The 19637-nt window shown below is 41.2% G+C and overlaps 1 protein-coding gene across 1 annotated transcript in view; it reads left to right on the top strand.

The window, feature by feature from the left end:
- The window catches only part of DLC1 (DLC1 Rho GTPase activating protein), a 37991-nt gene that overhangs the window by 13343 nt on the left and 5011 nt on the right, over positions 1–19637 (top strand). Inside the window, exons 3-9 of the mRNA XM_084204926.1 lie at positions 2517–2598; positions 9406–9469; positions 12196–13622; positions 14703–14879; positions 16804–16963; positions 17205–17403; positions 19317–19530. Coding sequence (XP_084061052.1) covers positions 2517–2598; positions 9406–9469; positions 12196–13622; positions 14703–14879; positions 16804–16963; positions 17205–17403; positions 19317–19530 — 2323 coding nt within the window. The remainder of the gene's footprint in view (positions 1–2516; positions 2599–9405; positions 9470–12195; positions 13623–14702; positions 14880–16803; positions 16964–17204; positions 17404–19316; positions 19531–19637) is intronic.

Raw genomic sequence — 19637 nt, 5'->3', positions numbered from 1 at the left:
TCCTTCTCTGGGATGAATTCATTTTGTGTGTCTGCTTTTACAAGGTTTTGTTCAATGAGAACTGTTTTCTTCATTGCCTCTCCAGCCTACTAGAAACCTGCAGGTTTGGCATACAGTTCTTACACTCTGATGCAGAGTAGCATATAGAAGTTTGTTTTAAAGTGTGACGTGCTTTTTATATATCTATATTATTGTTCAGAATTTACCCCCACCCTACTTAAAATTACTTTCATTGCAGTGAAACTATTATGCACTCTTTGCTGCCTCTTCATTTTTATGAAGCAAACTCCAGCTGCTGCTTGTAAGAATGAGCATAGAAAGTTCATTATTACAGTGAATAACTGCTGAAAATTACAGCAAATGCTGAGCTGACCTTCTTGAAAAATGATCTTGTTTAGCTTTGATTTGCAGCTGCATTTGCAATATGAGATGATAATAGCACTTTCAAAAGCTGCACTTGGCAAAACTTTTCTTTGCCTGTTCAGAAATTAAATTTCCTTTTATTTTTTCTTTTTTCTTTCCTTCTTTTTTTTCTGTGCTAATGGAGATGCCAAGATTTTCTTGGGATATGGAGCTGGAACTGTACTTCCAGTCTTTGTTACAGCTGAGTCAAAATTGTCAGCTGAATATGTGGGCTTGTGGGTTTCTTATAATACTGAGACATAAATCCCCTAATAAATTACTTGCATTCAGAAAGCATGTCCTACCTGTGTAGGACCACTGCTCTACCTAGAGATTCTAAACTTACATGAAGTTTCTGTTGTAACAGCCTGTCCTGCCTAACATCAAAAGGACCAGAGGTGAGAGAGAAGCAGTGAGAGCAAGGCCAGTCATATCCATTGAAAGGACAGCTGTCCTTACAGAAAAACAATATACCATTGTCCTTTGCAAGCCCCCCTGGCAGCAGCAACAACAAAGCCAGCAATAGCATAGATTAAGCATTAAAAAAAGGATCTTATGCAAACTATCAGCTGCTTTCAAGTCACCTCTCTCACTTAAGTTCTCACACGTTCCCTTGTGGACATTTTAAGATACGACTTTCCCAGTGGAAAAACTGACATCAGCGCTGCTGAAAAATACTGGCTGCATGTGCTCACTCTCTTCACTTGCACTTTCTACTTAAAGCAGTGAAGGGGAGGCCTGTGAGTCAATTGAGTATAGTACAAAAGTTCTGAGAAGTTGCCTAAATGGAGCGTTCCCACACAGTGTGCATTTAGTATGGGAGATTAATCAGTGAACCTTTGCCATTTGCTATGCTAAAACTGCAATTTTCTGTAGAAAATACAGAATTTTTAGCATTTTGCAGAATATGTCATAGTTTGTGTTCCTGAGGCAGTTGTGGAAGCTGTGGATACCCTGTCCCTGAAAGTGTTCAAAGCAAGGCTGGGTGGGTCTTAGAGAAACCTGGTCGAGTGGAAGGCGTCCCTCTCCATAGCAGGGGGCTTGGAACCAGATGTACTTTAAGGTCCTTCCAACCCAAACCATTCTATGATGCTATGAAAATGAGGACATAGAATTAATTTCTGTTGCTATAGAAAATGAATGAATTTCATAAAATTCACAGAGTTCATTTTCTGTTAGTATAGAAAATACCTTCATAGAAATTAATATCCATCTTAATTATTTTCCTCATTTCTTAATTCTTTTCCTCATTTCAGTTCGTTCTTCCCAGTCTATAGAAATTAAAAAATTCATAGGCAATCACTTGGATCAGGAAAATTGTGTACAACTGCATCAGTCTGCTCATAGATTGACCTTGTATTTCTGTGTGCCCTGAAGAACCAGCAGCTTTGGGTGGGAGTTTTAGCTGTGCAAGGAATGCCAGATCAGGACCTGTATGACAGTCAGGAATCTGTGGAGTACAGTAAATGATATATATGTGTTTGCTGCTTCAGAGCTGTAGTAAATTTTCAGCTCTCTGCCAACATTGTTTCCTCCCCCTCACTCTCCCAGTTGTTTACCTAAATAATCTCCTAAGGAAAGGAGGCAGTATGGTGTCCAGGCAGCTTGGCTTGCTTTCATTTCAAGCCATATCTCATTAATGAAACAGTGTCAAACTTAAATAGCTTGATTAACGGTTAAAGAGATTCAAGGCTTCTTTTTGCATACTTTCACAGAGTTTTGGCATTTACTGGCCTTTTTCCTTTAATGTGAGATATTAGTATTTTGACAGAGATTGCATGTTTATTTTAAATAAATCTAGCCTGAATTAGTTTACACTTCTCATGTCTGATAGGGAAGCTTGCATTTGCCCTTTTCCATCTCCTGTTGTTTTATCTCTGCTTTAATAATTTTTCCTCTATTCTGTGTATGAACTCTCAGTTATCAAGGCTTCATGTCAAAACTTTGTAGATGAAAAGGAAGCACCTCTGGCATTTGAGGTGATAGCATGTGTTTACCTAAGCACCAATCACTGGCATCTTGATGAGCTCAGCTGCAGGCAGCTGGTTGTTTGAAATAACGCATCACTGGGAGTAAACCTCACTTTGATTTTTGATCTGTTTCTTTTCCTGCAGATCTCCTTTTTCCAATTGACATTGCTCTAGTCAAGCGAGAGCATGACTTTCTGGACAGAGATGCTATTGAAGCATTATGCAGGTAGGTGAATAAAAATCACACTGCATTTTGAAACAAAACCTTTCCTGTGTAATAGAAAGTACCTAGGAAAAGCACGACCAAAAAAAGCACACAAAAGTATGTGGTTTTCATTAAAATACTTTATTGGGTTAAGTAATGTTTGGGGATTTTTATTTAAAAGAAAGTTGGGAGAAGAGTGACAGGAATCTTTGTGAAAGGGATTTCATAGGCATATTTTTTTATTATTCCTCTTTGTTTGCTTTCTTTCCTAATTCCCAAGTTAGGCATGTGAAAGCAGAACTGTGCTGGCTATAGCCATCAGCACGTACAACTGCAGCAATTCCCACACAGGAACTGGGATTTGGAAGCAGTATCAGCAAAGCAGTGCTTTGCACTCCATCACTCTCCTTTCTTACCTTGGTGGACAGCTGTGTATACAAACAAAATGCTGTGTGTATAAACAAAGTGCTCTGTGTACAAACCCTCATGCTGGCCTCAGTGCATTGCCCTGTAACGTGGGTATGGCTGAAAGGGATAATGTAAGGGAATCTATTAGCATATCACTACTCCAAAGACAGCTCTGCCCTCAGCCACCTGCTCACATTAACTCATCTTTGTTGTTTATGGGCTCCTTCCACAAACCAGTTCAACTGGCTCACCCCACAGAAAGGGTCTTGATAGTCCTTTTCTGGGTTAGTAAATTAAATCTGTGAAAAACCATAATGAAGTTGACAGTAGGTGTGAAGAGTGGGGCAGGACCCCACAGCCAGCAGCAGAAGGTGGAGAAGGGATAGGTAGAGAAAAAGAGGGAGCAAGACTTGTTGGTGTGTGGCAGAGTGTTTTTTACAGAACTACAGCCTCAGCATTACCAGTTTGGTCATAAAAGCAATCACAATGGCCCCATCTGACATCATCTAACATTAATCCGTCCATCAGTTACCTCCTCCAGTGCGAGTCCACAAGCTTAAATGGCAAAAGAAAAAAAAATTTAACTTCTCATATCTCTTCTTAACTAGAAATAAGTGCAGTTTTATGGTCCTGTCCTTCAGTATGGCAGCTTTCCAAACTGCCTGCAAAATGAATGCTTTTGGATACTGCATGCATGGTGTGTGCAACTCTAAATGTCAGTAATTCTAATGAATTACAAAACCCTTTTAAGAACAGCTTTAAGTTTATAGTGTTCTCATGCCATCACTGCCATACTTGGAAGGGAAAGAGAGGGACTGGAATTTAAGGTTCTTCAGAAATATTTACAGCATTTTCAAACTAAGAAAACAGATTTGTTGTCCAGTCATTAGGAGGGGAGAAATCTCATTAATGTTAAATTTATGTAAGATGTGCCTTACTCAAATGTGGAACACCTATTCCATCAGTATTTAAATATGATGCATTTGTCTACTTATTTGTGTGCTCTGGAACTTGTGAAGTCATTGAACAGAAAGTACAGCAATGCAAATAAATGCTGATTCCCAGAAGCATGGTCTTACCTCGCCAGGAAAGCAAAATACAGTCAGGCCAGCATATTTTGCTCCAAGAATACTTTTTAACCTGGGATTAATTAATTTTACAGGGGAGAAAACCTAGTGGATTGTTTCTCACTGATGAAAATAGCACCATGTGCTCCATATCTCTATGAGATAAAGATTTTAAAGGTCGAAAGGTATCATTCTGAAGCCTGTGGTTTATACATCAGAATTATCTTTTACAAAATAACTTTAAAACTGACACTGAAGTATATCCAGAATCGTTCAGATCCCACCTCAAAATAAAATTTAAGTAATTCAGTTAACTATCTCAGATGCCTGAATTTGTCCTTTTACCGTGTGTGTTAGCCAGAAGCAGTTACATTATCACAGCATTTCCACCTTTTGGTTTTTTTTCCACACCTCCGTGTTTAATTTTGCAAAGCTCATTAAAAACTGTGGAGAAGCACATAGTTTGGAATGCTGCCTTTCTGCCTGGAGTCTGGGTTTATTTTGACTCATGCTGCAGTCAGTGTGTAAACAGTAAAGGGGTTTACTCAGTAAAGGCTTTGAGCAGTTTCACAACTCTAAGTCTATCGCTGTTTCTTGACTGAAAATCAGAATGCTTTGGGAGTTATTTGCACTTTCAGCACAGAGCTAAATGAACATTGTACACAGTGGATGGTAACAAAATAGTAAGAGGTCTGTGTTGAGATTCTGCTTTTCTGGGTGATAGCCATTGTTTCCCAGAAATTCTAATTACCTTGTTCTGATAACTGTATGTGAAACAATTGTTTTAAAAATACTGTAGAAATCACAGTGGCAGGGATTTCTTCTTTAAGTTTGAAGCATTTTAAATGATAGCTTACATCTGAACAGCATTGTTAATTATTATTTAATAATCTTATTAATGTCAGCAGGACATTAACTTTAACCCACCACATTATGTTTTTTAAGGAAAATTTTCAAGTGAAAAGTGGGTTGAGGCTTGAACTACAGAGATAGTATGTGACACTCAGTAAGAGATGGTTACAAAATGTCATTTAGTGGTCTTACCATGAAATATAGGGTTAAAAATGTAAGAGTGATGACTGTATTAATTTTCTTGGATGCTTATTTTAGTGACTGTGCAAACCAGTGCTGCCCTTGGTTTTATAAAATGTTATGTAGATTAGTGACTGGGAATTTATCTCCAGTGGGTTACTGGATGCATCATGTGCTGATGGAACTAAGTACTGAAACATTCTTGTCCTAGAGGCTGTTGCTAAGTACAAAATACATAGCGAGCCATGATGGAAATCCTTTTAAATCTCCTTATGCGTGGCTAGGAATCTGTTTGACTATATATGCAAGAGGTTTCTTAAATCTTTTATCATCAGGACTTCTCATCCAAGAAATTGGTTGCAATGCATTCACTGTTTGTATCATTTGGTCTGTGGAGAGCAGAAGAACATGCAGACAAAGCCCAGGAACCAAAGCAGAGGCTGACCATGAGACAAGAAGGCCCTTGTATGACTGCTAGCTGCATGTATGATGAAGCTGGACTTTTCTCTATAATCAGAATTATGAATTTAAGTCCATCAAGAAAATATTTTAAACTTTAAAGCTAGAACACACAGTTCCTCAAATACAAAATTGTAATTTAATATGCATAAATCCAGTATTCTGCATTGCTCCTATTTTATTTGGGTGTATGGGGTGAGAACTTCTGTTAATGAGAAAATAATTAATTGCCTGGTGCTATACCCAACATAGAACTGACTAGTACCCAGTTTAAAAAAAAGACTTCACATCATAAACCCACATTTTAATTTGGAAGTTAGCTGTTCACACTGCAGTTTTTCATAGTGAGTGTCTTGTTCAGGCTGCCTCTCTTTGGAGAAGTTTAGGCTAAACTAGTTTGGCCATTTCTAAGACAAATAAAAATGCATCATTTGCCCATTTCTGAGAGAAGCTCCCATGCCCCGTGTTTTGGGTGCAGCAGGTTCAGGCTGCATAATGGCCACTCAGGGCTGATATGGACTGACTAGGATGGAGAGGCAGGTCCTCAAGGGGAAGGGGTTTGCAGAGCTGGGGTGAAAGAGAATGAGAACCGAGGTAGGAGCCCCTGGAGAGTGAGGAGAAGTGATGCTTTGGAGATAGAATGCTCCATGGGAATAAGATAACATCTGGATGTGAAGATGTATAGAGAGGGCTGACTCAAAGACATTTCTCTAAATGATGGGAAAGAATATTATCTTGTCATGCAGACAGTCATCTGGAGAGTGGCCAGGGGAGGAGGCATGGTTGGAATGGAGACTGAGCCAGGCAGGCAGTGAAAGTGGCTGTAACTGCTGTCTGCAGCAATCCTGCCCCATCCCTCCGTCTCCCATCTGGTCTTCAGGAAGGTCTCACTGAGACAGGTTTGGACAGGGTAAGACGGACCTAAAGAATGAGGCAGGTCTGCTGACTGTCAGTAAGGAAATGATAAGTGAACTTACACCTGGGAGTGGAGTTAACAAAGGAGAAGGTCCAGACTCAGAAGAGGAAACAGTGGTTTATTAACTAGCATCAATTTGATGGGAAGATCTGTAGAAAATGGATATGTGCTTAGAGGCTTAAAAAGTGCAAAGCATATGTGAAGGTTAGTGACAGTTGTATGGGTAAATGTCATCTTGACAAACCAAACTGTAAGCTTAGATTTTAAGGCACACTAATGTGTTTGGAGGGCAATTTCACATATTGTACTGTATTTTCAGTGGTGTGTAGTTCAAGGACCTTGGCTCTCCAGAATTTGAGCAGAAGTTGAAGCAGGATATGTGATGTATGTAATGGAATTTGCACCCCTGATGCAATTGCTGCAGAGCATTTTAATTTTAAAAGGGAAACTGGTTTTGAGATGCATCCATGTCAAATATGTAACAGAGACTTCATTTGCCTCGCTGCTATTGAATTTAACCTCACTCATTGGAGGTTACTTTATCTTGCCTTTGTACTAATTTTTGTGAGGTGTGTGCCAAGATTTTTTTTTTAAATACCCTCTGTGAAAATAAAGGTCTTTGCTCTACCCTTTTCCACCTATTTCAGGGGCTTTAGCTGAGTAGGAGAGAAGTCTGGGGATGTAATCTTTGTGAAATCAGAGATTGTCTTTATTAGTGGTCAGACAGGCTGGAGCTAGATAAAGCCTGATCCAGGGATTCAGTGGTAACTTCTCTCTGCATAAGTCAAAGGTTGCAACACTGTGAAATTTGTAAATTATTACACAATATAGAACTGAAACCAGTTTAATATTTCCTGGTCTTGAGGTCCAGGACTTTGAGAAGAGAATGTGTTTATAGCAGAGAGGGAGGCAGCTTTCTGATTCTTGTGTGGCCTCTTGAAAAAAACCAAACAGTTTTGTGTCTAGCATGTAGATGGGACATTCACCCTTCACCCGCGCCATAAATACAATTCCTCTGAAATCACTGGACTTGTGCATGTGCCCACCAGCTGCAGCCTGCAGGACTGAGCCTTTTGCCTTCCAAATTCAGAGCAAAGATGAAATCTGGATAAAAAAGAGAGATCTGGATAACTTTTCTAACCTGCCACTGCCCTGCTATTTGACCCATGGCAATTCTTTCTGTTTCTCTTCTTCTCTGCTGTGTTGTGGCTGCAACTAATTATAGATCAAACTGCCTTTTCTTTTTTGCTTCATGACCTGCAGAGAAAGCATCAGTAGCAGCTTTCCCATTTTCTTTGATGGCTTCAGGATCAAGCCCTGTGTAAATACCATCTGCAACCAATCCTGTGCATAAAAGGCAAGGGAAAGGAGAAGAAACTAGTAATTCTCCCTGTGCACACATTTCTACATCCAAGTACAAGTTTCATGAATCTGAGAAAATTAATTTGAAGCAATCGGGCATGTCAGCATTTCTTTTCTTTTTTAGTTTTTCAAAACTGCAGATACAGGCTCTTCTTTGCCCTTCGCTCAAGTGAATTTGTATGTGAAAATTACACAACTTCCTTTGGAATGAATTAGGCTTTTTAAAGCTCAGCTTTGCTTCTGTTGAATTTGGGCTGTGGTCCAGTTCAATGAAAGGGGCAGCCCTACTCCTGTGCCTCCTCCCTGCAGACACTACTCTTCATGCAGCTCAGGGTACTGGCCCAGGGGAAGTTCAACTCCAAGAAATATTGAAAGATTGATTTTCAGCTCAGTCTCCTCGTCCAACCCACAGTACAGCCTCCTGAGCCAAAGTATTGACACAGGGTTAAACTATTGTTTCCATGAAGCTGCTGCTTCAGTTTTTCTGCCTTCTGCATTGTGCCCAGCCTGTTTCTTCCTTTTGCCTTGCCATAGCACTGGCAGTTCTCTAACCACACCTTACCAGTACAGATTTTAGTTGAACCATGTCCTTGGAACAGGTCTTAGGAAGGTGGAGAAGGGCAGGAGGCCATGGCAGCCTGCACTTAGCTGAGCCTAACCTGTCTTGCAGCTGTGTCACAAATAGCAACAGCTTTTGCTGTTTTAAGTTGCTTCTGCTCAGTCCTGCACTCTGAGTGACTGGGGAAGAGGGGAGAAGAAAGATAATTTTTTTGTTGTTTTAGGGATACCTTGCAGATGACCAAATTAGCTCACTGAGGAATAGAGGAATGCTCATATGTATTCATACAGTACTTCAAGATACGTATGCAGACTGCTGTCACATTTTACAGAGAGGCTGGTTAGCTATTGCTGCTGCAGCAATTTATTTTTATTTAAATTTTAGTCCTTCAAAAATATTTTTATATATGAAAGAAACTTTCAGTTTAGGAAGAAGAAATTGGGTCTGTGTTCTGGTTGAGTTTTTTTATTTGAACTGATGAGTGGTCTTGTCCCAGGACTATATTGAAAATAATAATTGTTCAAAAGCAAAATAGGCATCTAGTAAGTGGAAAATAAGTTTTCATCTGGGAAGTTTTAGCTTATAAAGTACAATTTTAAAGGAGCATTTTTTTTAAATATAGTCACATGTTTACAGTTTTAAACTGGAAGACTTTTCTGTTAGTTTTAGTCTGTCAAGGTTGAGTGTTTCAGGGTTCAGATGTCTGCTGTTTAGAACAAATGTAATGATTACAATTTGTAGGATGTGATGTACTTCTCAATTTAGTGCAAGTTTCCGTTAAGTTCTCTTTACTTTGGTTCAGGTAATTGTAACAAATAGTCGCCCTTCTCTCCCTCTGAAGTTAGAGTACAGCCAAATGTAATGGGTTAATAGTTAAGCAAATTAGGGCTCTAATTGAAACTCTGCTTGTGGCTATTTGTATGCAGAGCAGTTTGGGGACAGCCTTCACAAAAGCTTTGAACTGGAGTAGCCTATGTCAAAACACTTGAGTATTCTCTTCATATGGTTTCCTTTGCTCTTTGCAGGCGCTTAAATACTTTAAACAAATGTGCAGTGATGAAGCTAGAAATTAGTCCCCACAGGAAAAGGGTAAGTTCATTTATTTCTTCTGTTACAGCATTATGTGTTAATAAAACTGAAATAAAGAAGACATCTAGCAGATTGTTTAGCTTTGGTTTAGGATTACACCTGAGTAGAACCTGGCAAGGACACAGCAAAAAAGTAAAAAATCTGCTTACATCTCTATTTGTGTTCTCACAGTGGGTAAAGGTTGTCTAGCAAACTTTTCCCTGGTATCCTGCTTTCAGTGTGAAAGGCACTGGGCTTCCCTGCCAATGAGGTTGTTGGTGTTGTTGCCTATTGCCTGCCTCAGGCAGGATTTTATAGAGTAGGCTTGAGGGCCACAGTGAGCTGACCTTAATGTTAGACCATTGTCTTGGACATCATCTTCATTTTTGGTTCTCTGCCATGACGTTGGAGTTGTATTATTTTATTATGATGTAGACAGGATCAGTTAGACTGTGCTTGGCCTGCAAAGGAAAGAATTAGCCACATTGGTTCCTTTCCAATATGTTTTCAGAATGCAACAGCTACCTTTTCAGAAAGTTTACGTGTTTCCAGGGAGCTCAGCAGGAATTAAAAGTGTTTCCTGAATCTTCAGGATTCCTGTGGAGCCGGGTGAGAAGTAAGAGAGCATCTACTGTAATTTCAGTAAGGAAGTACTGACTTGCTAAGAGGGTACCACTCAATAGCTGTCTTAAAACTATGTGTGTGTCCTAGGAGGGATCAGTAATTGATACTGTCCCCTGGGATATGACAACTGCAGATAAAGATGACTGAGTTAAGGCAATACAATGCTGCCCTACCCCTAACAAGAATGCATACAAATGCTCTGAGGTTGTTTACCAGGAATTAATCCCCTCTTTCCCTATCTGTTTGAGGTATGTTGGAAAGAGCATCCAAGCTCCAGAAGATAACACTCTGAGGCAGCATATGTAGGAGCTCCTTAAAAGTAGGGGTAGGCAGCTGGATTGCCATTTATGACCACCAGAAGATTTCTCATCCTTTTTCCTGAACCTTGTTAACAGTGGAATGATCAGTGTTGATATTAGAGGTCAGACCAGACCTGACTTCAGGTCCAAACCTCAGATCTTCCAGAGTCTGGATGTTAGCTTTTGTTTCAGTCCTTCCTGAATTTCATTTACCACCCATGTTCTGGCAGATGGACTTGGGGCCTATTCCCTTTTGTTATTGATGTCAGTAAAATCAATACTTAGCTTTTAAAGCTTTTTAACACTAGGGAAGAATTCTGCTGACAGAAACATGTTTCTTTATGGTTCCACTGACTTCTTTGCAAATTAAAATTACTTCTCCTTTTTTTCTTCTAATCAATCTCATTCACCCCCAAACCATCATTATTATCCACTAGCAGATTCAAATTACTTTTTTCCTGCTGAAAACTTTATTAAGTAAGCCAAAATTCTTGGGACAAAAGTAGTTTTCAGTAGTAAGGAGGCAAAGAAAATGATGCTTGCTCTGTGTCTCATGTGTATTTGGTCAGAAGAAATAAATACAGTATTTCACTTGTTTTCCTGAGCTGATGAACTGTCCTATAAAAAGAAAAAAGTAAAAGTAGGAGATAATCAGGATCTGAAGTATGCATGCATAAACTACTTGAAATATGAATAATTCACTTGTTTTTCAAAGAATGAATGTTTGTAGTCTTGGCACACAAATAGTTACAGTTTGGGGCATGCGTATGTGTTTGTTTTTAAATTAAAGCAAGTTAAATAAATGAAGTTAAATTCATAGAACTGGGTTGCAATTAGTGTTTCTTACTCTGAACACCAAGGATTATTTTGTGGTTTCATGGTGTCATATTAAAATATCTTCATTGGTTTTATTCCTCCAACATGAAACTTTCCATATATTTGGAAGACCAAATAGGTCAGGATCATTCCCTTTCAGTATTTAGATGAAAAGATTGTAGGCGTAATTGATGTATGTGTAATTGTACTCTAAGCATTACTCATACATCAAACATGTTATTTACAATTTTCTTACGTGCTACGCTGTCAGTGAGCTCTTGCTGCTCACTATCTACGAGTGTTAAAGCTTGCCTGAAGCTAGACTGAAGTAGAGAATTCACAGAACATTCTTAAAATGTTAGCTGCTAGCCTGTGGGAGGAAGAGTGGACCAGGTAAGAGCTGGAGCCATCACACTCTAGCAGTGCAGGAGCTTCTTTTTTGCTGTCTCATTAGTCACAGTGAAGAGGCTCTTCAGAGTTCCCAAATGGGTACGGAATTAAGCCACTAAAATTCAGAATGTATGAGAAACATCTCGTAATTGCAAAGAGGAGTATAAACATATAGCCACTATCAACAAAGTGTAGCTTTGGAGAGAGTCCAGAGGGACCCCAACCCCTGACTGACTCCAGTTTGAAATGTTATGCATGCCAGGAATTTCCATTGATGTGAGGGCTATCCACTGTGACCAATTAATTAAGTCTATGGATACTAGTGTTTTTTAAAATAGAGCAATTTGAAGTAGATTGTATTGTTTGTTTCTTTTTATGAACGGTATATCTTTTGCATTAAAAAACAGTTAAAATATATTGCCTGTACCATGTTATCTTTTCCCATGACAGGCTTTATGGCCTAATCTTCCTCTCCCTGAAGTAAAAGACTGTTTTCACTTTAAATTCAGTGAGAACAAGGTCATGCTTAAAGCAGTTTAGTGAACATTGTATTTAAATGCGACCGCCTTTGCTGTTTGAGAAGCTTGCAAGCAATACTTTCAGGGTTCTTCTTTGCAGAGTGAAGATTCAGATGAAGATGAACCCTGTGCAATAAGTGGCAAGTGGACTTTTCAGAGGGACAGCAAGAGGTGGTCGAGGCTCGAAGAGTTTGACGTCTTCCCTCCAAAAGCGGACTTGAATATCCCGTCCCCAGAAGCTCCTCACCTGACGACCGCAGCAAGCCGGGAGAGCGTGCTCACAGACCTCAGCGAGCGCCAGGAGGTGGCTTCTATCCTGAGCATCAGCAGCACCAGCAGCCACCAACCCACCCTGCAGAGCGAGGCGTCTACCACCAGGACAAACTCGGTAGTGAGCGTCTGTTCGTCCAGCAATTTTGTAGCCAACGATGATTCATTCAGCAGCCTGCCCTCGCCCAGGGAACTGAATAGCTTCAGCTTCAACACAAAAGCCAACGAGAAGAATGCCAAGTCCAAAACAAAGAGCCTGCTGAAGAGAATGGAGAGTCTTAAAATCAAGAGTTCTCACCATGGCAAGAGCAAAGCTCCTTCGAAGCTTGGCCTGATTATTAGCGGGCCAATCCTGCAGGAGGGCATGGACGAAGATAAACTGAAACAACTTAACTGCGTGGAGATTTCCACCCTCAACGGCAACCACATCAACTTCCCTATGGTACGAAAGAGGAGCGTCTCCAATTCCACGCAGACCAGCAGCAGCAGTAGTCAGTCTGAGACGAGCAGTGCTGTCAGCACGCCCAGTCCCGTCACACGAACGCGCAGCCTCAGTGCCTACAATAAAAGGGTGGGCATGTACCTGGAAGGCTTTGACCCCTTCAATCAGTCGACGTTCAGCGATGTGATGGAGCAGAACTTCAAGAACCGGGGCAGTTTTGCAGAAGACACCGTGTTTTTTATCCCTGAGGATCATAAGCCTGGCACTTTTCCCAAAGCGCTCTCCAATGGCAACTTCTCCCCTACAGAAAACAGCACCTCTGTGAACTGGAGGACAGGGAGTTTCCATGGACACGGCCACCTCACCCTCCAGAGGGAGAACAGTGGCGACAGCTCCAAAGAGCTGGGCATGGGAAAAAGGCGCAACTCCTCCAGTTCAATGAGCAGCCGCCTGAGTATTTACGACAATGTGCCAGGTTCAATCCTGTATTCCAGTACCAGCGACCTGGCTGACCTCGAAAATGAAGATATATTCCCAGAGCTAGACGACATCCTGTACCATGTCAAAGGGATGCAGAGAATAGTGAACCAGTGGTCAGAGAAGTTCTCAGATGAAGGAGATTCTGACTCAGCACTCGACTCCATCTCCCCATGTCCTTCCTCTCCAAAGCAGATTCACCTTGATGTAGATAATGATCGGAGAACACCGAGCGACCTCGACAGTACAGGGAATTCACTGAATGAAACGGAAGAGCCCACAGGGATCCAGGACAGGAGAGACTCTGGGGTTGGTGCATCGCTGACACGTTCCAGCAGGTGAGATCACAAGCATTAGCACTTGGGGTGCCCTGGGGATGTCCCCTCCAGCCCAAGCAGCTCTGTAGTAGCTGCACCACACTTACTTAAGGTGCAGTGGAAGCTGTGGCTGTTCAAGCACACACGTGCTGTTCTGTTGTTTCCCAAAACCATTATGGGCAAGAGAAATGTTTGGGCAAGACTTTGTGGTTCCTACACTTCACAGGTTCAGCCCGAGTTGCCATTGAAAAAGCAATGTTAGCACAGTTTTGGGGCACAGTAATTCTTCAAACTGAAATGGTGCATGGGAGGGGAGGGCCATCAAGTAGGATTAAACATTTTTTAAGTTGGCTAGGAGAACCAAGAATAAGTATGTTCTGGTTTGTGTCAGTGTGTATTAAAAGCCTTGACTTTTAGACTGTTTCAAAAAATTGCATTTTTCAGCAGCAGGCTGTTTCTAATAGCATGCTAGGGTACTAAATCTGTGGGGAAAATGAGGCTTGATTACTTTCTCATGATCACTGTAGCACAGTGGGAGACTAGGGGAGTTCCAGCGGCCTCCAGATTCTGCTGGGAGTTTTACCATGACACTATTTTGTATTGTGAGTAGAGCAAGGATTTTAGTTCTTTCTAGCTTTGTTTCCAGTTTTCTTTTAAAAGTAGTGCAAATCATTTAGTCATCTACAGCTGTTTGTATAAACTTAATGGGACTTAGAGGAGCACAGAGTTCCCATTTGATGTGTCTTAAAAAGTCATGCCATTTTTTCTTAATGGAGGTTTTTGATTCCCACTGCCCTAATACTGAAAGGACTTTGGGAGAAGGGCGTTGGAGCCCTTGGAGGATATCTGCTAGGACAAGGCTGTGTAGCTAGCACTGAGCTGTGGGTCAGCTCAGAGTGCACATTCCCATGGGAAGCACCTGGCCATGCTGCATCACGCCAGGTGAGGCAGAGGCGCCGCTGGCTGATGCCTGTGAAATCTCAGAAGAATGCAGCCGCCGAGGGCAGGGATCTCAGCAGTGCATTGGCGTTAATTCCTGCACGTGTCCTGCGGAGGCATTTCAGTAACCTGCCCTTTCTCTGTCTTGCATCTTCTCCACAGGCACAAGCTACGGTGGCACAGCTTCCAGAGTTCCCACCGGCCCAGCCTCAGCTCGGCATCGCTGCAGATCAACTGCCAGTCCGTGGCACAGATGAACCTGCTGCAGAAGTACTCTCTGCTGAAGCTGACTGCTCTCCTGGAGAAGTACACGCCTTCCAACAAGCATGGTTTCAGCTGGTAAGGACACAGTGCTGTGTACAGAGAGCCCGACAATGCGGGCATGACAGTTGTGCCTGTCCCAGGCAAGGTTTGGAAAGATGTAATGCATCCGTCCAGTCCCTCTTTTCCATATTTGCACTTCTTCCTCTAGCCTGTGCTGACAGTGATTTACTGTTTCCTAAGGTGGGGCTAAAATCACCAACCCTTTACGTAAGTGTAATTGTGTTAGGCTGCAGAGATGTTTTTATGGGGACACGTGAGAAAACCAAAGCAGTGAAGTACAGACCAGCTTTCAGAAGAGGAAGATGTTCGGTATCTGTAGCAAAAGACAGACCACTCATTTATTGAGGCAGTTAGCAAGCAGTGGCACAAATTGCAACCAGTCTTAGTAGGCTCACTTTTCCTCAGTTATTCTTAAATATTTGCATTATTTCCTTTTCATAATTATGTAATTAAATAATGTAAGTTTCTCTTGATTCTAGTATCCAGAGGTAATAGCCAAAATTTTGTTTTCCCTTTCTAAGGCACTATAAATCAATTAGCAAAAGAGAGGGAGAGAAGAAGAAAGGTCGGGAGAACCATGGAGTTTTTTGTAGGCATCAATTTCTGGTGTGGCCAGGTGTTTGTAACCCAGTTGAATATTTTTTGGTCAGAAGAATGAAATAGAAAGCTCTTTTATTACTGTATCTGCAGTACAGCCGGTGTAACCTTCAGGATGCAAAGGACGCAAATAAAATTTTTCTTGTCCCTACCACAGGCCAGCCTCCTCCCTTCCCCAGGAGTCATAGAGAGTATTTAGCTTCAGCATCAAAGTACCTCCTGTTCAAAGGCTGTTATTATGTCAGTCTTTCTAAATACAGAAGTTGTTTGTTCTGAAAGACAGAAATAAGTATTGACCAGTTATCCCTGCATGCTTCAGATTCTCAGTGGAGATCGCAATGTGTTTTTTCACATTCCATTGGCATGTTTTCTGACAAAGCAAGTATTATTCATACATGTATCAATAATGCCCTAAACTTAACTATATGGCAATACAAATTGGGCTGTTTTACTGCGTAACAGATTAGTCAGCTGTAAATCCAATAATGCACTGTTTTTATAGCTGTCCTGTAGGTTGAAATGTTAAATGTCTCCCTGTTTTCAGTGCTACTGTGTCCTATTAGTTGTTACACTGGACATTAGCTGTTCTCCCTGTTTAGGAAAATGACCTCAATATTTTCACATTTTAGTGCCTTTTTTTTCCCCTTTATAAAACCAATACTCTGGGGGACACAGGGGTAAATCATTCTTTTGTGTTTAGTAACTTTTTCCTTGGAGTCATAAGCAGATGGAAAGGCCTCTCAATGAAATTGGAGTGGGAGGTGGGGGTAACAAAAGTCACTGGCTGACAAGGAGGGGGGTCCCTCAAAAGGGTTGTTTATAGAGCTGAAGTTTTTAGCTGACAAACTCAAATGTATTACATCAGTTTCCTGCTGTTCTGCACACTGGTGGGTGGTGGACCCAGTTTGAGGACTTTGCAGAACAAGTAGTTGACATACAAAAGCTCATTGTTCAAATGCCCATCTTTCCTGAAACCTAAAGAAGCAGTGTTATAAGGGGTCACTGACCGCAAGATTTATTTTGACTCTTTTGCAATTCAATCTGGCCCCTGCAGTTTTACCCTGTAGCTTTCATCCTCCTAATATTGATGGAGTAGCACCACATTAATACTTAGAGGCAGCATACTGCCCCAAATGTCAAGCCTTTCTCTTAGAGAAACTCTTGTTTTCTTTCCTTTTACCCTTTCCAGCCCTGAGTGGATTAACTAATTTTTACTGTCACTATTGTTCATGTTACTATAAGTGTTTCTCTTATTTTCACTTACTTTCCGAATTACTGGAAATACAGACGATAAATAATCCACAGAGGTTTAATTTAACGTGTCACTCCCTTTGTTAAATAGGGCAGTACCGAAGTTTATGAAAAGAATAAAGGTGCCAGATTATAAAGACCGAAATGTGTTTGGAGTACCACTGCAAGTGAATGTGCAGCGCACGGGGCAGCCTCTTCCCCAGAGCATTCAGCAAGCCATGAGGTACCTCCGCAACCACTGCCTGGATCAGGTGTGTTTTGTTTTTCTCTTATCCACATGCATGCACCACCCAAAGCCCAGCTTTCCATTCCTTTTTGTCGTCCCTGCGTCAGACTGAAAAAGTTAGACTCAACCCAGGACAAAATAGATAATTAATGGGTGGAAAGCTTTCCACAAAATTAGAGCCCGTGTGTAAGAAGCTAAAGAGCATGCTTACATTTCAGATTTTCTAGATTCCTTATAAATGTATTTACTTTTATATGTGTATTTAGGTTGGACTGTTTAGGAAATCTGGAGTGAAGTCAAGAATTCAGGCTTTGCGTCAGATGAATGAGAGTTCCACAGACAGTGTCAACTACGAAGGCCAGTCTGCCTATGATGTAGCAGACATGTTAAAGCAATTCTTCCGTGACCTCCCCGAGCCTCTCATGACCAACAAACTCTCCGAGACCTTCTTGCAGATATACCAGTGTAAGTAGTGAGATTCTGCAGCACATAGCAAGTGGTCATTTGTGTGGCGAGGGTGGGGCTTTGTCACACCGCTGTCCTGGGCGCTACACGTGTTTCTTATGTCGGTCTGTGCCCTTCTCCAGTACCTGTTATAGTTCAGGCTGCCTCTAAGGAATGGATTTTTTGTGTTGTAGCTTTAGAAAAATTTATAGTATAAGTTCTTTTAATTTCACCTTTCTCTCTAGTTCAGGAACAGATATAAATCCTTCATCACCTGCTCTAAATTTTCTTCCCTTCTTTGAGCATACTTGGTATTATGGTTTGAAAAGAAGCCACATCTAATGTGGCTGAGTAGATGAGCAGAACAAACACTATATGAGCAGAGTTTGGGGCTTTTGAGGGGATTGGCACAGCTACCAAAAATTTTTACTTTCTTGTAGTTCATTTTCTGCTATCCTTCCCCTCAGCTGTTTAAAAACAACCTCTAAGTGGTAAGCTTTTCTGTTACTGACTTGTAGATACTTTGCAGATAAGTACCATAAAGTTTTCAGAGTAAATCACATAAAAATGCAGTTTATCAATGCTTGTGAAAAGAAATAAATACAAAAAGGTTACAGGAATTTCTGTCAGAGCTCCATAGGTGGAGATGATGTTTTAAAATATCGTCCATACCATTTTTTCAGTGCAAGCATTTTTGTGTGTGTGTTTGGATTCCCAAACAAGTTTATGGAGAAAATTAATCAGACTCTCCATTTCCATGCACGTTAAACAGCAGCTCTGTGGGTTTAGAGCCAAAAGAAGTTTGTGACAGAGCATTGCAGAGTTTCTGTTCCTTTCCTTTTGCAGGTGGTAGGTCTGAGGAATTCCCAGAGGTGGTCGGGAAGTATTATCTCTGTGTAAAGCAAAGAGCCTTAAAACAGCTGTATATTTTGCTTCCCTGCAAAGGGAAAAATTTCCCTTTGCTTTGGTGCTATGCACCAGGCTGCACAGTGGAATGCACGTGGTTTAAATGCGCTTTGAGCTGATTGAGAGGAGAGCATGGAAAAAAGTGGATTTTTGCTTAAACCTGCTTTCTAAACTCACTGCTAGCCTTAAAAAGTTGCTGAAGCCCAAAGCAAATACCAATTAAGTATCTGGGTAGCACCATGTGTATTATGAGACATGCAGTGAGGGTGGTAGGCTGCTAATGATGATATAAATGCTCCAGGACTCAGACTCTGATGTTGTCTTCAGAGGTGGCTTATTGGAAATCCCTTTATAAGAAGCAGATCTGGTCTGGGTTATTTCATTTTTCCTTTCAAGTTTAGAGGAGAAAGCTTTATATAAAGACACATCAAATCTTTCCAATGGCTGTTTGTTGTTGGTAACCAAGGAGCTGTTTAATGGTATGGGGCTTCACAGCGTGGACTTGCTTTTTCCACCGCATGACTTTGAATGATCTGCTCAATAAAGTAACCCTCTCTGTTCGGTAAAGCACTTTCTGGATGTTTTATGACATCACTGTTGAAAAGGTCTGCTAGCTAGTTTATTTAATTTACCTATTCTAAAATGCATTCATGTTTTAAATTTCTTTGCAAGCCAAGGAACTTCTAAATTGGCTGGACTGTGTTTGCTCGTTCCCTGCCTGAATCCAGGCTTCTGTCCTTTTAGTGCATCTGCAGGAGCATGTAGCTGCTGAAGCTAAATCTAAAATTAACTCTGGCCTAGGCACAGCTTCTTGCTTGCATTTCTTGTGAGGCAGGAAATAGCTGAGGGTAGTTAAACCAGTGGGTTAAAAAACATTCCTTCATGTTTCCTACAAATGGTATGCATCCTGAAGGAAATCACTTCAAACTCGAGTCAAATATTTGAAGCTGGAGTTTGCTTTGGGATGTATTCATGCTGTGTGTGTGGAAAATCAATGGGCTGATGAGAGAATTACTAATATTATGCAGATGTGCCAAAGGATCAGCGTCTCCAGGCTATCAAGGCTGCCATTATGCTTTTACCTGATGAGAACAGGGAGGTCCTCCAGATTCTTCTCTATTTCCTGAGTGATGTCACAGCTGCAGTGAAGGAAAACCAGATGACACCAACAAACCTGGCTGTGTGCTTAGCGCCTTCCCTCTTCCACTTGAACACTCTCAAAAGAGAGAATTCTTCCCCAAGGTAGGTTTTTGGGAGCAGGGCTCACTGCTGCTGGTCCCATAGCACAGCTGGCAGTGATGTGCAACAGGCACAGTCTGGGATTGATCCTGCCAGCTGTGATCACCCCA

The sequence above is a fragment of the Fringilla coelebs genome (assembly GCF_963513975.1).
Source record: "Fringilla coelebs genome assembly, chromosome: 4".
Lineage (NCBI taxonomy): Eukaryota > Metazoa > Chordata > Aves > Passeriformes > Fringillidae > Fringilla > Fringilla coelebs.
The sequence above is the reverse complement of the archived record's forward strand: the minus strand, read 5'-3'. Positions and strand labels throughout refer to the sequence as shown.